The 20,515-nt window shown below is 43.5% G+C and overlaps 1 protein-coding gene and 1 long non-coding RNA gene across 6 annotated transcripts in view; one reads left to right on the top strand and one right to left on the bottom strand.

Annotated features, from left to right (window-relative positions):
* The first annotated feature begins 474 nt into the window (after window positions 1–474).
* Window positions 475–20,106, top strand: LOC110744070. Of its 2 annotated transcripts, none has more exons than XR_002524165.2 (4): window positions 475–909; window positions 4,125–4,250; window positions 5,230–5,338; window positions 20,073–20,106. It is a non-coding gene; the product is annotated as an uncharacterized LOC110744070 (long non-coding RNA). The 2 variants fall into 2 exon arrangements; XR_002524164.2 differs by lacking the exon at window positions 20,073–20,106 and adding an exon at window positions 9,496–10,005.
* Window positions 16,890–20,515, bottom strand: part of IL2RA (interleukin 2 receptor subunit alpha) — a 52,838-nt gene continuing 49,212 nt past the window's right edge. For 3 of the 4 annotated variants that reach the window (XM_021943019.2, XM_021943018.2, XM_021943020.2), the window contains one exon: window positions 18,754–19,099. In XM_021943019.2, coding sequence (XP_021798711.1) covers window positions 18,810–19,099 — 290 coding nt within the window. In that variant the 3' untranslated portion in view covers window positions 18,754–18,809. Of the gene's footprint in view, window positions 19,100–20,515 lie in introns of all 4 variants that reach the window. The other variant, XM_003903362.5, reaches the window with a different exon arrangement.

The raw sequence follows: 20,515 nt of genomic DNA, 5'->3' as shown, positions 1-20,515 counted from the left end.
CGTAGAGTTCTAGGCTCCTCAACATCAGTAGGAACACCACTTCCCTGGTACCAGAGGTGGCTGTAACAGCAGCCATAGCAGCAAGTATGTGCTCATAGGCTCTGGGTAATAGTACCTTTTGTAACTCAAACTCTAGGGGCAGTAGGGACTTCCTTTAGACACTGATCTGTAGGTAATCCCACCTTTTGCTCTGCTAAAAACTCCAAAACTTTTGTAACCAATTGCTTGTATTAAATCCCCTTCTGTTTGAAATACATAGAAAGGTGTTTGTTTTTTAAACAGAGTCTTGCTCTGCCCAGGCTGAAGCGTAGTGGCGTGATCTTGGCTCACTGCAACCTCTGCCTCCCGGGTTCAAGCGATTCTTCTGCCTTAGTCTCCCAAGTATCCAGGATTATAGGCATGTACCACCATGCCCAGCTGATTTTTGTATTTTTAATAGAGACAGGGTTTCACCACATTGGCCACGCTGGTCTCGAACTCCTGACCTCAGGTGATCTGCCCCCCTTTGCCTCCCAAAGTGCAGGGATTACAGACATGAGCTACTGCACTTGGCCCGTAGAAAGGTTTTTATCCCCTTGGCTGGATACTTATAGAAACAACTCTCAGTGCATGTTTACTAGAACAGACTTATTTATGTGCTGTGCTAGTTCTAGCCATTCCCAGAAATATTCAAGACCTGGCTTTGGGCCTGGATCACCAATACAGATTGCTTGTGACCTCACAGTGTATTGTAACTTGTGATGTCTTTTTCCATCAGCACCCCTCATTGGGATCGTCTTCATGTATTAGAGAAGTTCCACACACATTGAGCCTCACAAAGGAAGGGGTCTGGGTATCAGATTCCCTCTTCGCAGGAAGTGCCTTTGGAAATTTACTTACTGCCGACTGAGAAGCTCTGCAAGCTGAAAGGTCAGTTCTGGAAGGGTGGTCTTTCCATTGGTTAAAGGTCTTGTTACTCGCTTTCCTCAGCGGCAGAGCGGCTTCACTGCTGCACATTTGCATAACGAAGGGACCAGTACTCACAATGGGAATAAGAAGCTGTGTTTTACGGTAACCAGCAATATCCATCCTGACAGAGAGGAGACTGGGACCTAGGATTAAGTCAATGTAGATTCCACCTTCCCAGACACACTGCGAAATAAGGGGAAAAAATAAATTTTGAGTTCAAAGACTTATTTCTTTCCACTGTTCACCAACCATTATAATCTAGAGACTTGTATTCTAGAAGGGCAGCTTGCTAAACAGATTTCCACAAGCAGAAGCTAAATGTAATAAACGCAGATTTCAGTTTGCTGTAAAGAGAACAGTTTTGCACTAAAGTCAGGGCTGAAGAGTATCCTTGTCTCTTTAGTAATCAGATGAAAATTTAGTTCAGTAATTAGTGACAGACTTTGAACTTAGACAAGTTAATTAAGAACTGTGGGCCGATATCCCTGTTTTATAAGAATTATACTTAGAAAATAATTAATGTGCTTTTCTTTTTTGTCTTCCTGAGATCTCAGTCTTTTCTGCTGGCCTGGGGCACCTACCTGTTTTGTGGGGAGTGATGAGTTTAGGTTTGTTATAGAGAAACACAAAGAAAGGACTAAACTCTTAAAGATCATTGATTCGAAAACATATGTTAACCCTCACATTTAGCATTTCTAAATCAGGTGTGTCTTACAGCCTACAGTGTGTCGCAGTTTTAGTGGTGATGCTCTTTTCCCCTTTATTTCTTAGGACTAAAAATAAAAGCATGGTGAATCTTATAATTTATAGCATCGTAGATTTAATGAAATACTTCTGATACTCAACTAGCATTGACATTTTAAATTAAGATCCGCTTTACATGAGTTTTGACAAATGCAAACACTTTTTCCTCTATCAAGTCATAGGATAGTTCCTTTTCCTCAGAAATATCCCTGGCGTCCCTTTCCAGTCAATTCCTACACTATCCTCTGTCCCTGGCAAACATGGTTCTGATTTCTTCTGCCACAGACGAGTTTGCCTACTCGAAAGTCATAGAAACAGAATCGTGTGGTACATGATCTCTCGTCTGGACTCTTTACTCAGCATTTTGTTTTGCACTTCTGCCTGTTGTGTGCGTTCATAACTTGTCCCTTTGGTTGTGGAATAGCCTTCCATTAGATTAATATATAATTTGGGCCAGGTGCGGTGGCTCGCGCCTGTAATCCCAGCACTTTGGGAGGCCAAAGCAGGTGGATCACTTGAGGTAAGGAGTTCGAGACCAGTCCTGTCAACATCGTGAAATCCCATCTCTACTGAAAAAAAAAAAAATACAAAAATTAGCTGGGCATGGTGGCACATGCCTGTAGTCCCAGCTACTCAGGAGGCTGAGGCAGAATAATTGCTTGAACCTAGGAGGTGGAGATTGCAGTGAGCTGACATTGTGTCACTACACTCCAGCCTGGGCAACAGAGTGAAATAGTGTCTTTAAAAAAAAAAAAAAGATGAACATATAATTTGTTGATGGATATTTGGGTTGTTTCCTGTTTTTGGCAATAATAAATAAAGCTGTGATGAACACTTTTGTACAAATATTTGTGTGTGTGTACACATATATATATATATACGTTTTAATTTATCTGGAACTTTTCTAGGAGAAGCATGGCCGGGTCATCTAGTAGGGGCATATTTAAAATAGGATTTTGAAGCAAAACAATCAATAATCCTCTCAGCCAGGTTGCTTTCTCCAGAGAGAATGGTTGCTAATGTCCCTCTAGCATATCAAGTGTCAGGTTTGATGGCTAGCCCTTAGAATTCTTTTTTTTTTTTTTTGACAGCGTCTCTGTTGCCCAGGCTGGAATGCAGTGGTGCAATCTCAGTTCACTGCAAGCTCTGCCTCCCAGGTTCCAGCGATTCTCCTGCCTCAGCCTCCCGAGTAGCTGGGATGACAGGCATGAACCATCACGCCAGCTAAGTTTTGTATTTTTATTAGAGATAGGGTTTTGCCATGTTGGCCAGGTTGATCTCGAACTCCTGATCTCAAATGATCTTCCCAGCTTGGCCTCCCAAAATGCTGGGATTACAGGCATGAGCCACCGTGCCTGGCTGGTTTATTAATTTTAAATGACTAACTGTCCTTATGAGAAGTCCAAACCTCAGCATCATGCAATATAATCATGTAACACACCTGCACATGCACCCCCAAATCTAAAATAGAAATTAAAAAATAAAATGATTAACCCTGAGACATTTCTGGGCAGGGAATCTATTGGAGAAGAGGAAAGAAAAGCCTGTGCACCCCAAAGTTGTGGTCCGTGGAGCGAAGATGCCATTTGATTCTTCTGGGTAGAGTGGGCAGACGGTCCTTGCAGGACCTGGGGGGAGACGCATATTTGAGAGTCCCCACACGTCATTTCCCCTTCCAAACCCCTGATCTGCCAGGGGCTCTTGATTGAACCCTATCCACTCTGTGTCTTTCCCTTTGTCTACTTCAGTAATTTGTCAGGTGAATTATTAATTCAGTCAGAGTTTGGTTCAAAAACCTCCTTAGGATTTCATTCTCCTCTTCCCTGGAGAGCTCCTGTTAGGGGTCCGCAGCCGGGGAGCCCTCTGGGGAGGGGGCCTGGCATGGTTATGATGGGCCACACATGGGAGGCGGGCAGGTCTCCCTCAATTTCTGTCCCTGGTGTCTGCAGGTGCTAAGGATTCCCAGTGGGTGGCACCTGTAGATCCCGGGTGCCTATTCCGTTCCTGGCAGCCTTACCTGCCTGCAGCTCTGGCCCCAGCTGCCTGCGGGTCTGCAGGGGATCGATGGGGAGCCCAGGCCCCTCCCTTGTTAATTCCCCGCGAGGTGTGCCTGCTCAGGCTCTCAGCTCGCCATCCCTCACCGGTTGGACACGTGGGGACATTTGGATCTCGTTCAGGCCACATTTGCCTGAGGGAAACTCAGACTGCTGTCAAGCTTTCTTCTGCTTTTCCTCTTTCCCATGGGCAGGACTTGTACTCCTGGCTGCTGCTTCCAAAATGCAGCCTGACTGTCCTAGTTTTTGGGGTATCACACTGTAATGGATTCTGCGTATTAAAACCTATGCTTCCTCCACAAATTGCGAAGCAGCAAAAAGCAGAGACTTGGGGCACAGACTTCACCATCTCTCTTTTCCTTTTCTCTTCCGTCACAGTGACAGCAGAGAGCGGCGTGGGTGGGAAGGAAACCAGTTCTCCTGCCTGTCTCCTGCTCCCTCACCTTTTCGGCTTTGCACCTGGTGGAGTGTTCCTGGCAGAGTGTTCCGGTAGAGCAGCACCTGGTGACTTTGTTCTCACAAGTCTGCCTGGAGGTGTTGCATGGGAACAGAGCACACAGTCTGGAGCCTTCGTGTGGGAACTCTGCCACACTGTAACACTTTACACATCATTTTGTCCCAACAGCAATGGAGCCTCTTGTTTCTAGGTTTTCCTTAAGGGGTAGTGCTAAATATTTGTAAAATGAACACATAAAGAGCCTAGAGTTCAGAGGCCTTAACAGATGGTGTTACATCCTATGGTGAGGCATGTGGACGGTTTCCGACCACCTGCGTTCACCCCTAGAATTCGGATTGATCTGGGCACCTCTGGGAAACCTATGGGGCAGGACCCGTGACTCTAGTTGCATTTTTAGAGGAGTGAGGCTGGGGGAGAAGAATAGGGAGGAACGCAGAGGATGTCCTGGTACCCGTCTCGGAGATTCTTCCGTGGGTCTGTGTCAAAACCTTGTGGAAAGCAAAGCTGGGGGCAGAAGCTGGGGATGCAGGATTCACGAAGGATTCTATGAGACTCTAGGACACAGTTAATTTGTCTTAGTGCCCAGGTGATAAAATATGACATATAATGGGAAGGAGGAGCATGTTCCCCTCCCATAGGTGGAGCCCAGAAAGGCTGCCTGGCAGGATGCCGAGGACTCCTAAAAATATCTGAAGGAGACTCTGTGTGTGTGTGTGTGTGTGTGTGTGTGTATTATCACCAAGAGTGCAGTCTCACCTGAACCTGCAGGCTCTGAAGGAGAGAGAGAGAGAGAGGGTGTGTGAGTGTGTGTGTGTGTGTGTGTGTGTGTGTGATCACCAAGAGCGCAGTCTCACCTGAACCTGCAGGCTCTGAAGGAGAGCGAGAGAGAAAGAGAGAGAGAGAGTGTGTGTGTGAGAGAGAGTGTGTGTGTGTGTGTGTGTGTGCGATTTACAGGCTATTATCAAGAATATGGCCTCACCTGAGTCTGCAGGCTCTGAAGGAGATCATGTTTGTGTGTATGTACAGGTTATTACCAAGAGCACAGTTTCATCTGGACCTGCAGGCTGGTGAGGCCAGGAGAGATTCACTCAGGGGCCAGTCCAAAAAACAGAACCTGGCTAGGAATTTCAAACAGGTAACTTTTGAGAAAGGGTTTCATTGGGGGTTTAGTGAACGTTAAAAAACTGCACATATTCAAAGTACACAATTTGGTAAGTTTTGGCATAAGTACACGCCCATAAAACCACAATCAAGATAATGCTCCTTTGTCTTCTTCCCCTGACGGTCTTTGATCTGCTTTCTGTCACTATAGGGCAGTTGGGATTTTCTAGAAATTTATATAAACGGAGTCAAGCAGTATATATATATATATATAAAATATGTATAAAAATATATTTTTATTTTTTATAAAAATAAATATATATTTTATATATATATAGTGGCAAAAAGCACATAATATAAAATTCACCATCTTAACCATTCTCAGGTGTACAATTCTGCAGCATTAAGTACAATCACCTTGCGCAACCATCACCAGTATCCTTCTCCAGAACTTTTTAGTCTTGCAAAACTGAAACTTTGTTCCCATTAAACATTAACTCTGGCCAGGTGTGGTAGCTCATGCCAGTAATCCCAGCACTTTGGGAGGCCAAGATGGGTGGATGACCTGAGCTCAGAAGTTTGAGACCAACCTGGGCAGCACGGTGAAACCCCATCTCTACGAAAATACAAAAAAATTAGCCAGGCGTGGGGGTGTGGGCCTGTAGTCCCAGCTACTCGGGAATCTGAGGCAGGAGAATTGCTTGAAGCCAGGAGGCGGAGGTTACAGTGAGCCAAGATCACACCTCTACACTCCAATCTGGGCAACAGAGTGAGACTCTGTCTCCAAAGAAAAAAAGAAACAAAACAAAACCATAACTCCTCTTTCCTCTTCCCCCAGCCTGTGGCAGTGACCATTCCACTTTCTGTCTTGGTGAATTTGCCTACTCGAAGGAGCTCAGATAAATGCAATCAAACAGTGTTTGTCCTTTCATGTCTGGCTTATTTCACTGAGCCTAGTGTCCTCGAGGTTCATCTGTGCTGTAGCCCGTGTTAACATTTCCTTCCTTTTCAAGGCTGAATGATATTCCATCATGTGTATGTACCACACTTCGTTTATTCTTTCATCTGTTGATGGACACCTGGGTTGCTGCCACCTTTGGACCATTGGGAATAATATTGCTATAAACTCTTTGAGACCCTGTTTCCAGTACTTTTGGGTATATACCCAGAAGTGGAATTGCGGGATCATATTATAATTCTATTTTTTTTTTTTTAGCATCTAACATACTGTTTTCCACAGCAACTGCTCCGTTTTACAATCCCACCAGCCATGCACCAGAGTTCCAATTGCTTCATATCCTTGTCAACACTTGTTATTCTCTGTTTTCTTTTTGATAGTAGCCACCCTAAAGGGTGTGAGGTGGAGGCTTAAAAAAAATGCATCCCAGTAAACAGCCTGTGGTGATAAATGTTCCTTATGCATTTTAAAAGAATGTTTCTTCAGTCTTTGTTTGGTAATGGTTCTATACATTTCAATTAAGTCAAATGCTTGATAATGTTGTTTAAGTCCTCCATATTTTATTGGTTTTTCTGTCTACTTGTTCAACCTGTTTCTGAGAGTGACAGAAACGTATTGAAATCTCCCACTGTAGTCACAGATTTGACTATTTACTTTTGCAGTTCAATTAGTTTTCGCTTCATGTATTTTGAAGCTCTAGTATGAAGTACAAAGCAATCCAAACAATCCTAGTATTAGGGTTGCTCTGGCCTCCTGATGAATTGATCCTTTTAGCATTATGAAATGACTTTCTTTGTCCTTGGTTATATTCGTTACTCTCAAATTTGTTAATCTGATATTAGTAGCACCACTCCAGCTTTCTTGTGCTAAGTGTTTCTAATCTTTTTGCTTTCAATTTTTTATTTCTTATGTATGGATATAGTTTATTCTTGCTTTTAAAATCCACTCTTATAATCTTTGTCTTTTGATCGGAATGTGTAGACAATTTACATTTAAAGTGGTTATTGCCGGGCATGGTGGCTCATGCCTGTAATCCCATCACTTTGGGAGGTGGGCAGATTACTTGAGGTTGGGAGTTCAAGACCAGCCTGACCAACATGGTGAAACCTCGTCTCTACAAAGATACAAAAATTAGCTGAGCGTGGTGGTGCATGCCTGTAATCCCAGCTATATGGGAGGCTGAGGCAGGAGAATTGCATGAACCCAGGAGGCGGAGGTTGCAGTGAGCTGAGAGCCCACCACTGCACTCCAACCTGAGTAATAGAGCGAGGCTCCATCTCAAAAAAAAAAGAGGATTATTGATATGGTTCGGTTTCAATCTATCATCTTGCTTAAAACAAACAAACAAAAAAACCTTTCATCCCGTCTGTTCTCTGTTACCCTTTCTCTCCCGTCTGCGTTCTATTGAAGTGAATTTTAAATCTTTCCCTTTTACTGCCTTTTGTTGGTTTATTACTATAACTTTTCATTGTGTTGTTTTAGTGGTTGCCTCAGGGTTTTCAGTACACATCTAACTTACCACTGTCTACCTTCAACAGATATTATCACAGTCACACATAGTACAAGGACTTGAAAATAGTATACTTCCATTTCTCCCTTTTATCTATTGCTTTCTTACCATGTGGTTACCATTTCCTGTGCTTTCTTCCTTTCCATAGATCTGTATTTCCAACTTGTACGATTCTCTTCTTCTTCTGCTTGAAGACTTCTGTGTTAGCTCCCTAGGGCTGCGGTCACGAAGTACCACAAACTGGGTGGCTTAAAGCAGCAGAAATGCATTCTCTCATAGTTCTAGAAGCTGGAAGTCTGAACTCAAGGCATCAGCAGGACTGTGCTCTCTCTGAAGGCTCCAGCAGAAGCCCCTTCCTTGCCTCTTCCTAACCTGATTATTGCTGACAGTCCTTGGTGTTCCTCAGCTCGTGGTATCAAACTTCAGTCTCTCCAGCTGGGTGCACGTCTGTAATCCCAGCACTTTGGGAGGCCGAGGCAAGTGGATAACTTGAGACCAGGAGTCTGAGACTGGCCTGAGAAACATGGCAAAAACCTGTCTCTACTAACAAAAAAATACAAAAATTAGCCAGGTGTGGTGGCACATACATGGAATCCCAGCTACCTGGGCGACTGAGGCACAAGAATCTCTTGAACCCGGGAGGCAGAGGCTGCAGTGAGCTGAGATGATGCCACTGTACTCCAGCCTCGGTGACAGAGTGAGACTCTGTCTCAAAAAAAAAAAAAAAATAATAACCTCCAATCTCTGACTCTGTCTTCACCTGGCTGTCTTCCCTCTGTGTGGGTCCGCGTCCAAATTTCCCTCTTCTTATGAGGACACCAGTCATATTGGTTTAAGGTCCACCCTAATCTGGTATGACTTCATCTTAACTTTGTTACATTTCCAAACATTCTGTTTTCAAACAAGGCCACATTTGCAGGTTCCAAGTAGACGGGAATTTTGGGGAGATGTTATTCAACCCAGTGAAATTTTAGCTGAGGCCTTTAATATTTCTTGCCATGTAAGCCTGCGGGTTATGAAGTCTTTCAACTTTTATATGTCCAAAAATACTTATTTCATCTTCATTTTTGAAGGCTATTTTCCCTGGATATAGAATTTTAGGTTGACAGTTTTCGCTTTCTGTAGTTTAAAGATATTGCTCCACTTACACTGTTACCAGAGAGAAATCTGCTGCCTTTATTTATTTATTTTTATTTATTTTGAGACAGAGTCTCACTCTGTCACCAAGGCTGGAGTGCAGTGGTGCGATCTTGGCTCACTGCAACCTGCACCTCTTGGGTTCAAGTGATTCTCCTGCCTCAGTCTTCCGAGTAGCTGGGATTACAGGGATGCACCACTATGCTTGTCTCATTTTTGTATTTTTAGTAGAGACAGGGTTTCACCGTGTTGGCCAGGCTGGTCTCAACTCCTGACCTCAAGTGATCCGCCTGCCTCGACCTTCCAAAGTGCTGGGATTATAGGCGTGAGCCACCAGGCCTGGCTGTCATCCTTATTATATTTCTCTGCAATGGTTCATTTTTCTCTGGCTGCTTTTAAGATCTTCTCTTTATTACTGGTTCTAGGAGTGGGGTCTGTGGCTTGGGCCTGACGAAATCAGAATCATCTCACATCTTCTGGTCACAGTGCAGCAGTAGATATGAGACCTAGTTTGAGTCAACAAGACTGGAGAAGACATTTGCTGGAAGCGCCAAAGGGGGAACCTTATTTCTTTTCTTATTTCTAGATGTGATCATCTGATATTAATTCTGGAGTAGCGACAAACTGTTGGCTATCACGAGGCTAAGCTGGTCTTTGGATAAACTTGACATCACTGGAGACAGAAAAGAGAGAAGAAAAAATACCCATAACCAGGTTCTTGATAAAGTTACTGAGTCATGCAGGAAGCACCACTGGAGGGTACACAGTTCTGAGAGACAGTGGGTTTTGATTTTCTATTACAGTCACGAGTCACTTAACGATGGGGATACTTTCTGAGAAATGCACTGTTAGGTGATTTTGTTGTTGTGCAAACATCACAGAGTGAACTTGCACAAACCTAGACGGCAGAGCCTACTACACACCAGGGCTGCGGTAGCCTATCTCCCCTAGCTACAAACCTCTAAAGCAGGTTACTATACTGAATACTGCGGCGATTGTGATACAATGGTATATATTTGTGTATCTTTTTGTTTGTTTGTTTGTTTTGAGAGAGAGTCTCGCTCTGTTACCCAGGCTGGAGTGCAATGGTGCAATCTCGGCTCACTGCAACCTCCGCCTCCTGGGTTCAAGCGATTCTCCTGCCTCAACCTCCCGAGTAGCTGGGATTACAGGCATGCACCACCACACCCAGCTAACTTTGTATTTTTAGTAGAGATGGGGTTTTGCCATGTTGGTCAGGCTGGTCTTGAACTTCTGACCTCAGATGATCTGCCCACCTTAGCCTCCCAAAGTGCTGGGATTACAGGCGTGAACCACTGCACCTGGCCATATTTGTGTGTCTGAACATGGAAAAGGTATGGTAAAATATAGTATTGTAATCTTATGGAACCACTGTCGTGTAGATGCAGTCTGTTGTTGACTAATACATTGTTATGCAGTGCATGGCTGTATTTACAACTCAGTCTTAAGTGATGCATTTGCTGATACAGTGCTTGATAATCCTATTGCCCTGAGATAACAAGATTTCTTCTCATCCTTACCCTCATATCAGTAGGCTAGCTCTGAAGGTATGTTCATTGATATCGTAGAAGAAGAGGACATATGTTTCGCATTGCACTCTTTAAGAGGAGAAATGGAAATAACAGGGAGAAGTTTTTAAAATTTCAGCAGCTTTCTCTTTGTGGTTTCTGACTTAGCCAGAATACATCAGGCGAAAGGAACACCTCCACATGAGCCAACATTTCAGAAAGCCTTCAGGGGTGTTGGAGACCGAGTGCGGTGATTTTCTGAAGAAGAGTAGGGGAGTATTCAAATTAATAAAGAGAACCAATGCTATTTTTTCTTATCTACTTGTTTACCTCCTGTAGAGAATTTTTTTTCAGATAATATTTATGGAACAGAAAACATGTATTTACTTGAAAGTCTGCTGTCATGTTGAATGTTGATTCTTGAGTCCATTTTCCCTTGAAAAGATTTTGATACTAATATGACTACACAAACAGAATTTTGGTGTTGCTGTAACCTGAGAATACCTGACACTGAGTCTTTCTTTCTTTTCTTCCTTTCTTTTTCTTTCTCTTTCTTTCTTGCTTTCTTGCTTTCTTGTTTTCTTGATTTCTTGCTTTCTTGCTTTCTTTCCTTCTTGCTTTCTTTCCTTCTTGCTTTCTTGCTTTCTTTCCTCCTTTCTTTCTTTTCTTTCGACGGAGTCTCACTCTGTGGCCAGGCTGGAGTGCAGTGGCACGATCTCTGCTCATTGCAACCCTGACTCCCGGGTTCAAGTGGTTCTCCTGCCTCAGCCTCCCAAGTAGCTGGGATTACAGGTGCGCGCCACCACACCCAGTTGGAGACGGAGTCATTTATAAAGAAAACGTTTTATTTGGCTCACAGTTCTGGTGTCTGGAAAGTTCTAGATTGGGCATCTCCACTGGGAAAGGTCTTAGGCTGCTTCTCCTTGTGATGGGAGGTGAAGGGGGGCTGGTGTGTGCAGAGGTCATATGGCAAGAGAGGAAGAAAGGGTTGGGGGAGATGCCAGGCTCTTTTTAACAACCAGCTCTCATGGGAATGAATAGAATGAGAACTCACTCACCACTCTCACTCAGGGAGGACAATCATCTATTTATGAAGGATCCACCCTCATTACACAAACATCTCTTATTAGGTCCACCTCCAACACTGGGAATCACATTCCTACATGAGATTCGGTTGGGATAAACAACTGTTAGAGACATTTGAACCAGAGCAACTCCATCTTGAATAGGGGCTAGATAAACTAAGGCTGAGACCTACTGGGCTGCATTCCCACACGGTTAAGGCATTCTAAGTCACAGGATGAGACAGGAGGTTGGTGCAAGATACAGGTCATAAAGACCTTCCTGATAAAACAGATTGCAGTAAAGAAGCCAGCTAAAACCCACCAAAACCAAGATAGAGACAAGAGTGACTTCTCGTCATCCTCACTGCTACCATGACAGTTTACAAATACTATGGCAACATCAGGAAGTTACCCTATATGGTCTCAAAAGGGGAGGCATGAATAATCCACCCCTTGTTTAGTATATCATCAAGAAATAACCATAAAAATGGGTAGCCAGCAGCCCTCAGAACTGCTCTGTCTGTGGAGTAGCCATTATTTTATTCCTTTACTTTCCTAATATACTTGCTTTCACTTTACGCTACAGACTCGTCCTGAATTCTTTCTTGTGTGAGATCCAAGAACTCTCTTGCGATCTGGATCGGGACCCCTTTCTGGTAACAAAACCATATCCAAACAATAGCCAAGGGTGTCATTTCAGTAGGACTGTGGGTGATTGATACAGTTAGGCTGCTGCCCTAACAAGGACAAAAATCACAGCAAATGAGAGGGTTATTTCTGTCTCACATGCAGTCCGAGTGTGTGCACAGATGGTGGGACACCTCATGGGTCAGACTCCTAGCCTCCTTTGATTTTCTTTCCCTCTCAGGCTTCATGTGTGGCTTCTGTCCTCCAAGTGATTCTAGCTCACGAGAGCAAGAGCACACAGCCACCAGTGAGAGGAGATGAAGGAGGGTGTGCGTGTTCTCTTCAAGGGCACACCCTGGGTGTCACATGTCACTTCTGCTCATATCTCTGTAAACCAAACATAAAATTCTAAGCCTCCAACTGACTGAATGGGCCCCTTCTTGTCCAAGGGGATCCCCAAGAAACTGAAAAACTAGTTCAAGTCATGACAAGAAGTGGGGGGTTGACTCACCTGATTGTAATCCTTCCCTTTGGAATTCAGGCATCACTGACCAGCATTACATTAAAACAGAGATCATAAGACTGAAGAAACAGACCCTTTAGCAGTAAGATACCCAATCCCAACTTGACTCTGGTATAGCATCACATGACATATAACAGGCCAAGAAGGAAATAAAATTATTTTATCCCAAAATATTTTTTGACATATTTTGAAGTGACCCTGCAAAGCTGTCTCTTAATTTTCATACTGGAGGAATCTCCTTTCTCCTAATGGGTCTTTTCCAGAGAGTTTGACATCTGTAAAGGTCCAATAAGAAATATGTGCTATCTATTCTCTCTGAAGCCTGCTATCTGGAGGCTTCATGTACATGACAAGGACATTATCTTCCACAACCCCACCCCCCTTATCTTAACTCAAGCATTTCTTTTTACTGACTTCAACTCCTCAGCCTTAGCTTAACTCTTTCAACCAATTGCCAGTCGGAAAACTTTTGAATCAACCATGACCTGGAAGCCTCCCACTTTGACATGTCCCACCTCTCTTGGCTGAACCAATGTATACCTTACATGTATTGCTTTATGTCTTTGCCTATAATTTCTGTCCCTTTAAAATGTATTAATATCAAACCCAGCTGTAACTCAACCACCTTGGGCACATGTTCTCAGGAACTCTGAGGCTGTGTCACAGGTCATGGTCTTTAATCTTGGCAAAATAAACCTCTAAATGGATTAAGACCTGTCTCAGATACTTTTTGGTTTATATCTCATTGTCCCAGTTTAGTCACATGACCACACTTAGCTGCAAGGGAGGCTAGAAAATATCATCTTTAGCTAGGGGGAGAAATGTGTTGGGTTAAAACTTGGGGATTTTATTACTGATGGTGGAAGGGAAGAATGGATCTACAGGACCATAGAAATCTCTGTCATAATGGTTTATTTTCGTAGTTGTTTTAAATTCCCAGTCTGATAATTCCAACATGGTAGTATCTGAGTCTGCTTACAATGCTTGCTTTGCCTCTTTAATCTGTGTTTTTTTGCCATTTAGCATGCCTTGTAATTTCTTGTTGAAAGCTGGACCTGATGTATAACATAAAAGGAACCAAGGTAAATGGCCTTTAGTGTGAGGCTTTATGTTTATCTGATTAGGAGTTAGGCTGTGTTTACTATTTGCTGTAGCTGTAGATGTCAGAGGATCAAATTCCCTCTAGTGTCTTTGTTTTTGTCTCCCCTCTCATCTTTGGGCTTCCCTAGAGACTGCTTCTTAAAGAGGGACTGAAACATGCAGTTGTTTCAGCTGTAGTCCCCTGTGACACACAACAACCCCATTCATGTAGTGGTAAGGTGCAGGGGGTGGGGAACCATTCCATAGTCTTTTTTTTTTTTTTTCATTCCATAGTCTTATGATTAGGCTCAGTCTTCAGCAAGCCTGTATCCCTGGGCTATGATCTTCACAAGTGCTTTTCATTCCCCTCCTCCCTTAGATGAGACAAGAAGGGCAGAGAGGCTAGAGTTGGTTATTTCCCTTCTTTCAGGTTGGTTAGACACTGGTAAAATTCAGGTTGGTTAGACTATGGTAAAATTTAAGATAGTGAGGAAAATACTTTCCTTGAGGGCAGGCCTTGTTGGACAAGAACTGAATGCTCTGGCATATTTCAAAATGGTACCTGTCAGGCCTCTGAGCCCAAGTTAAGCCATCATATCCCCCATGACCGGCAGGTATACATCCAGATGGCCTGAAGCAATTGAAGATCCACAAAAGAAGTGAAAATAGCCTTAACTGATGACATTCCACCACTGTGATTTGTTCCTGCTCCACCCTAACTGATACAATATGTTCTTCCCTGCCCTTAAGAAGGTACTTTGTAATATTCTCCTTGCCCTTGAGAATGTACTTTGCACGCCTATCCCAAACCTATAAGAACTAATGATAATCCCACCACCCTTTGCTGACTCCTTTTTCAGACTCAGCCTGTCTGCACCCAGGTGAAATAAACAGCCTTGTTGCTCACACAAAGCCTGTTGGTGGACTCTCTTCACATGGACACACGCAACACTACCTTTTCTCTTTCTCCTGTCAAAAGCACAAGGAAGTTTTTCTCCCATCTTCACTGTGAAGACCTCATTGAGTTCCTGGAGGGAAAGGTCATGAAAGTGGGGACCCCTTGTGACTGGGCTGCTCCCCTGAAATTTTCGTCTCTCAGAAGTGTCCACACTGAGCCTCCAGCAAGGTTTGTTCCTGGGCTTCTGCTCGGGGAAGTTGTGATTTCCTTGTATCAGCCCGTCTGCCTCTCCCATATTGAGGACAGTGAGCTACCCTGTACTGTTACTTCTACAGACCTAAGAAGAGTTATTGACTTTCAGTTTGTTCAGGTTTTCAACCCACAGCAAATTAATTGATTATGCACATTGGCAGTCAGCCAACACAACCCCTCCATGAAAATCACTGGCAGGAATTCATCATTTAGCTGAAGGAATACCAGTGAGTAAAAACTAAAACCAGTTCACGACGGTTCTGGTGATGCATCAGGAACAGCAGCCTTTCCTGGGAGCTATGCAAATTTTACGTTCTTGATAGAATACCAAATTGGAGTCTTCCATAAACTTTAGTAATATGCTAATTTTAGTTTTTGAAAACAACAATTCAGGGTCTCCTGATAACTCACTTAATAGAATACTAAAGTCACCGTAAAGACTTCAGGAGGATCCTTCTGGGCTGAGGACCCTTCTTTGAGAATCTTGAATAAGATAAGCAATATTCAAATATTTTGGTCTTGGGATCTCCTTTTTAGGAAGTCGAGGTGAAATTCACATAACACACAATTAACCATGATAAAGTATACAATCCAGTGGCTGTCATGTGTTCAACACGTTGTGCAACTACCTCCTCTCTCTAGTTTCAACACTTTTTTACCACCCCAGAAAAATCCCCTTGGCCAACACTTATCTCCTTTCTGTCTCCACGGAGTTGCCTATTCTAGATATTTCATATAAAATGAGTCATACTGTAGTGACCTTTTATGTCTGGCTTCCTTCACTCAGCATAATGTTTTTGAGGTTCATCTAAATGGCAGCATGGATTAATACTTCATCCCTTCCTGTGGCTAATACTCCACTGGTAGGGATATACTATGATTTGCTTAGCCATTCTTTTTTTTTTTTTTTTTTTTGGAGGGAAGAGTCCCTTGGTCACCCAGGCTGGAGTGCAGTGGTACCATCTCAGCTCACTGCAACACCTGCCTCCCAGGTTCAAGGGATTCTCATGCCTCAGCCTCCCATACAGTTGGGATTACAGATGCGTGCCACCATGCCCAGCTAATTTTTTGTATTTTTAGTAGAGACAGTAGAGATGAGGATTCACCATGTTGGCCAGGCTGATCTCCAACTCCTGGCCTCAAGTGATCTGCCCACCTTGGCCTCCCAAAGTGCTGGGATTACAGGTGTGAGCCACCACGCCTGGTCTTTATCCATTCATTTGTTGTTGGGTATTTGGGTGTTTCTACCTCTTGGTGAATGTGAATAATGCTGTTATAAACAGTCGTAGTTTGTGTTTAGACACATGTTTTTGTGTTGTTTGGGTGTGTACCTAGGAATAGAATTGGGTCCTAGGACAAATTTATGCTTAGCTTTTTGAGGAACTGCCAAAACAGACTCTGTTTTGCACAGTGGCTGCACCTTTTGACATTGCCACCAGCCATCTGTGAGCATTCCTAGTCTTTTTCTTAAAGTCATCTTAATGTGTATGAAGTAGTATCTCATTGTGGTTTTGATTTGCATTTCTGAAATGACCAGTGATGTTGATATGCTTGTTGGCCATTTGACAGGACCTTTGCATGTTATTTAAAACTATTAAAAACTATGGAGGATACCAGGCTGGGTGCTGTGGCTCACGCCTGTAATCCCACCACTTTGGGAGGCCAAGGTGGGTGGATCACTTGAGGTGAGGAGTTCAAGACCAGCCTGGCCAACATGGTGAAATTCCATCTCTACTAAAAATACAAAAACTAGCCAGGCTTGGTGGTGGGTGCCTGTAGTCCCAGCTACTTGGGAGGCTGAGGCAGGAGAACCACTTGAACCCAGCAGGCAGAGGCTGCAGTGAGCCAAGATTGCGCTACTGTACTACAGCCTGGGCAACAGAGCAACACTCCATCTCAAAAACAAAACAAAACAAAAAAACCCCAAAAAACTATAAAGCATTTTTGGTTATGTAAATTATAGCTAGCAATACTTACCATATTTATAATAAAAACCAAGAGTTTTTTAAAAATATCATTTATTCTTTTATAAACAATAGCAATAAATTGATTGTATGCTAACAGCAGAGTGATGACATCATCACATATCACATAGCTTCTGGAAAATTCCACCATACACTTTTGAGAGAAGGAGAGTGAAATGGTCAATAACATCTTAGTATTATCATGGAAAAGTTTTGATCTTATAGACCCCTCAACACCCAAAAGGAGTAATTCAATTCTACTCAAGTAAGATTTAAATATAGATATATTTTTTTTCTGGTCTGAGATTCTTCTCAACTTTAATCAGAAAACATATACCTGAAGGCGGAGGGGAAGGGTGCATGGATGAGTCTGTTTGTATGTGGTTGGTCACAGAACAGACAGAAAATAGTTATTTAATCTGAATCTGGACCCTGCTGAAAACTGCCCGTTATTTTTCATAACACTCTCCTGCCCCTTCAGAAATGAAAACTGGCTGATAGTTTCCTGAATGAATAATTTTCGTTAATCTTAACCATGTGATGTTGTTGAGCTAGAATGCTGACTCAACTGATTCGTGAGGGGAGATCTGACACCAGATATGGAACCAGGACTTCCACCGAAATAGCTCTGGAAGTTGATTTTTTTTGTGGGAGCTGAGAGTGGGTGGGCGTGCAGAGCGATAGCACAATGGTTCTCAAAGTGTGTTCCTTGGAATAGTAGTAGCAGCAACAGCACCTGGGAATTGTTACAAATGCAAAACCTTTGGCTCTATTCCAGACTGACGACTCAGAAACTCTGGAGACGGGCCCAGCGAACCGCTTTAACAAGGCCTCCAGGTGGTTCTGATATGCTGAAGATTTTGGTTAATATTTGAGGACTGCTGGTATGCTCTTCTTTTCTTTTTTTCCTTAAAGACAGGGTCTTGCTGTGTTGCCCAGGCTGGAGTGCAGTGGTGCCCTCATGGCTGACTGCAGCCTTGAACTCCTGGGCTCAAGCAATCCTCCTGCCTCAGCCTCCTGAGTGTCTGGGACTACAGGCATATGCCACTACATCCAGACAATTTTTAATTTTTTGTAGGGATGGGTCTTGCTATGCTGCCCAGGCTGGTCTCAAACTCCTGGCCTCAAGAGATCTTCCCACCTTGGTCTCCTAGGTAGCTGGGGTTACAGGCCTGAGCCACCGTGCCCGGCCTGATGTGCTCCTTTCCACAGTTACATTCTACTAGTGTGACCTCCATCCCTTCTCCCTCTTCACTTCCTTCTTTCCTTCCTTCCTTCCATAAACACTGAATATACGGATCCCTTTTTGGTGTTCTTAGACACTTCTCAGGAAACGTACTCATTGATTTGCAAGTTGTGTGTCCACGTGTAAACATCAGATTAGTACAGGCCAAATTCAGGGTATCATTCATAGCAATCCCAAAGAAACTAACTCTTAAAGAGGCCTATTAGTAATGCCCAGGTAAAACCTTGATAAGTATGATTCTCTGCCTGGGACCTCATTTATCCTTCTGTTCCTGACATTGCCTCATGGGTTTGGCTGCCCCGTTTTGAAGTTACCCAAAGATTATTCTGCCATGGCCTCTGTTTTTTTAGAAATTCAAGACTGAAGGCTCAGTAGAAGGGGGTTAGCTTAGAGGATTGAGCCAAGGGTAAAACGATTTCTGGGTAGCAGCCCAGAGTTCTTGAAGGATGTTCATTGGGTAACGTGAAGGGGAGAATCAGCAGTCAGAAGTGGCTGGGAAAGGAACCACGCGGACAATGTCCAATTGTATCGGGTACAGGGTGTGTGTGTGTTGTGTATTTACATTAGTGCTAGGGCTTTCCTTGGGATTCCTGAACTGGGAAGTTGGAATGACATGAATGTAAACCTACTGTTCTTTATACTACATATAGCATGGCGAGAGTTCCACACCATTCATGCTTTAATGAACACATATACATGAAAATAAGATGGACAGTTCTAGTGGTCTTGCCCTTTCTCTTCAATGACGAAATTGCTATTTAGAAGTGGGTAGCACTCGCTCTCTGATGGGACTGAGTTGGCGTAGAGACAAAGTTGCCTCTGCCCCGTGTACTGTGATGTGACTTCAGAGCTTCCAAAACCCAGGCGAGCACAAGGGATGTCTCCTGGGCGAGCATTTAGCACCTTTGATTTCGCTTGGGCTTCATGACTTCTGTTGTCTGTTCTCGGCTTCTTACCAAGAAGTTCTTGCTCTTTTGGTTTTCTAGATTGTTCTTCTATTCTTCCTCCTGTAGTGGTGTAACAAAGTCATGGTCATATGTGTAATATGGCACCAAAAAAATGTGGTCCCCACTCTAAACCAGTGTGCGCGCCACCATGCCTTGCGAATTTTTGTATTTTTAGTGGAGACGGGGTTTCACTATGTTGGCGAGGTTGGTCTCGAACTTCTGATCTTGTGATCTGCCCGCCTCGGCCTCCCAAAGTGCTGGGATTACAGGCATGAGCCACTGCGCCTGGCCTAAGTTTTTAAAAACTATACAGCAGACAATAGCGGTGGAACAAGAATAATAAACAGCAACTAACTGTGCTAAATGATTTGCATGCAGTAAAGCACTTAGTTTCTAGCCAGCACTCTGCTATGGAACTTTAGGAGATGATGGAAATCTTTTCTAGTTGTGCTGTCCAGTAACACAGACACCCGTGGCTAGGGAATACTTGAAATGTGGCTAGTGCAACCGAGGAACTGAAGTTTTAACGGTATTTAATTTATTTGAGTTTAAATACACTTAAGTATCCGCAGGTGGCTAGTGGCTACTGTATTGGACAATACGGTCTTAGTCTTTTCCCAGGCCTTATTTGGCTCATGGGAATTTCTAATTACTGCCTACTTCACACAGAGTTCCCACAGCAAAAGGCTCCAAGCAGAGGTGTGCTGGTGATGTTTAACAAGCAGCTCTCTGACGACGTTGCCTATCTTCCCTGGTGTAAATCCTCCCTCCACACCCAGCTTCCAGCTGGCAATGTGACATCACTGACCACGTGATTGGAAAGAGCTGCGTAGTAGCCACCGTCAAACGGTATTTCCACCATGCAGACACAATCGATGTAAACCACCCAGGGAACAAAGATAACAGTAAAATGTAGCAAATAGCTAGGAAGTGATTAGTTGTAAGTAATTCTTGCCTTTGATTTTCATGTAGTTTATTGAATTGTAAATTTAAATACTTTATTTATTTTTATTTTTTTATTGTTTTGAGACAGCGTCTCAATCTGTCAGTCAAGCTGAAGTGCAGTGGCGTGATCACAGCTCACTGCAACCTTGCACTCCTGGATTCAAGGGATTCTCTCACCTCACCCTTACCAGTAGCTGGGACTACAGGTATGTGCCACCGCGCCCAGCTAATTTTAAAATGTTTTTGTAGACACAAGGTCTCGCTTTGTTGCCCAGGCTGGTCTCAAGCGAGCCTCTCACTTTAGTCTCCCAAAGTGCAGGGATTACAGGCAGGAGCTACTGCTCCCAGCCTAAATGCTTTAGTTTTACATAATGGCTATGCTTAAAAACCAGTTTGCAGAAGTCCTGAAAATTTAACCGCTGCCTCTCACAAGCCACCGTGAACCTTCTCTAGCACGTCACGGACTCCTGGTCATCGCCCAGAACAAACAAAAAATATTTCCCCAAACAAAACTGTGGTTTCAAGCTTGGG

Source organism: Papio anubis, chromosome 11, assembly GCF_008728515.1.
Source record: "Papio anubis isolate 15944 chromosome 11, Panubis1.0, whole genome shotgun sequence".
In the NCBI taxonomy this organism is placed as follows: Eukaryota; Metazoa; Chordata; class Mammalia; order Primates; family Cercopithecidae; genus Papio; species Papio anubis.
The sequence above is the reverse complement of the archived record's forward strand: the minus strand, read 5'-3'. Positions and strand labels throughout refer to the sequence as shown.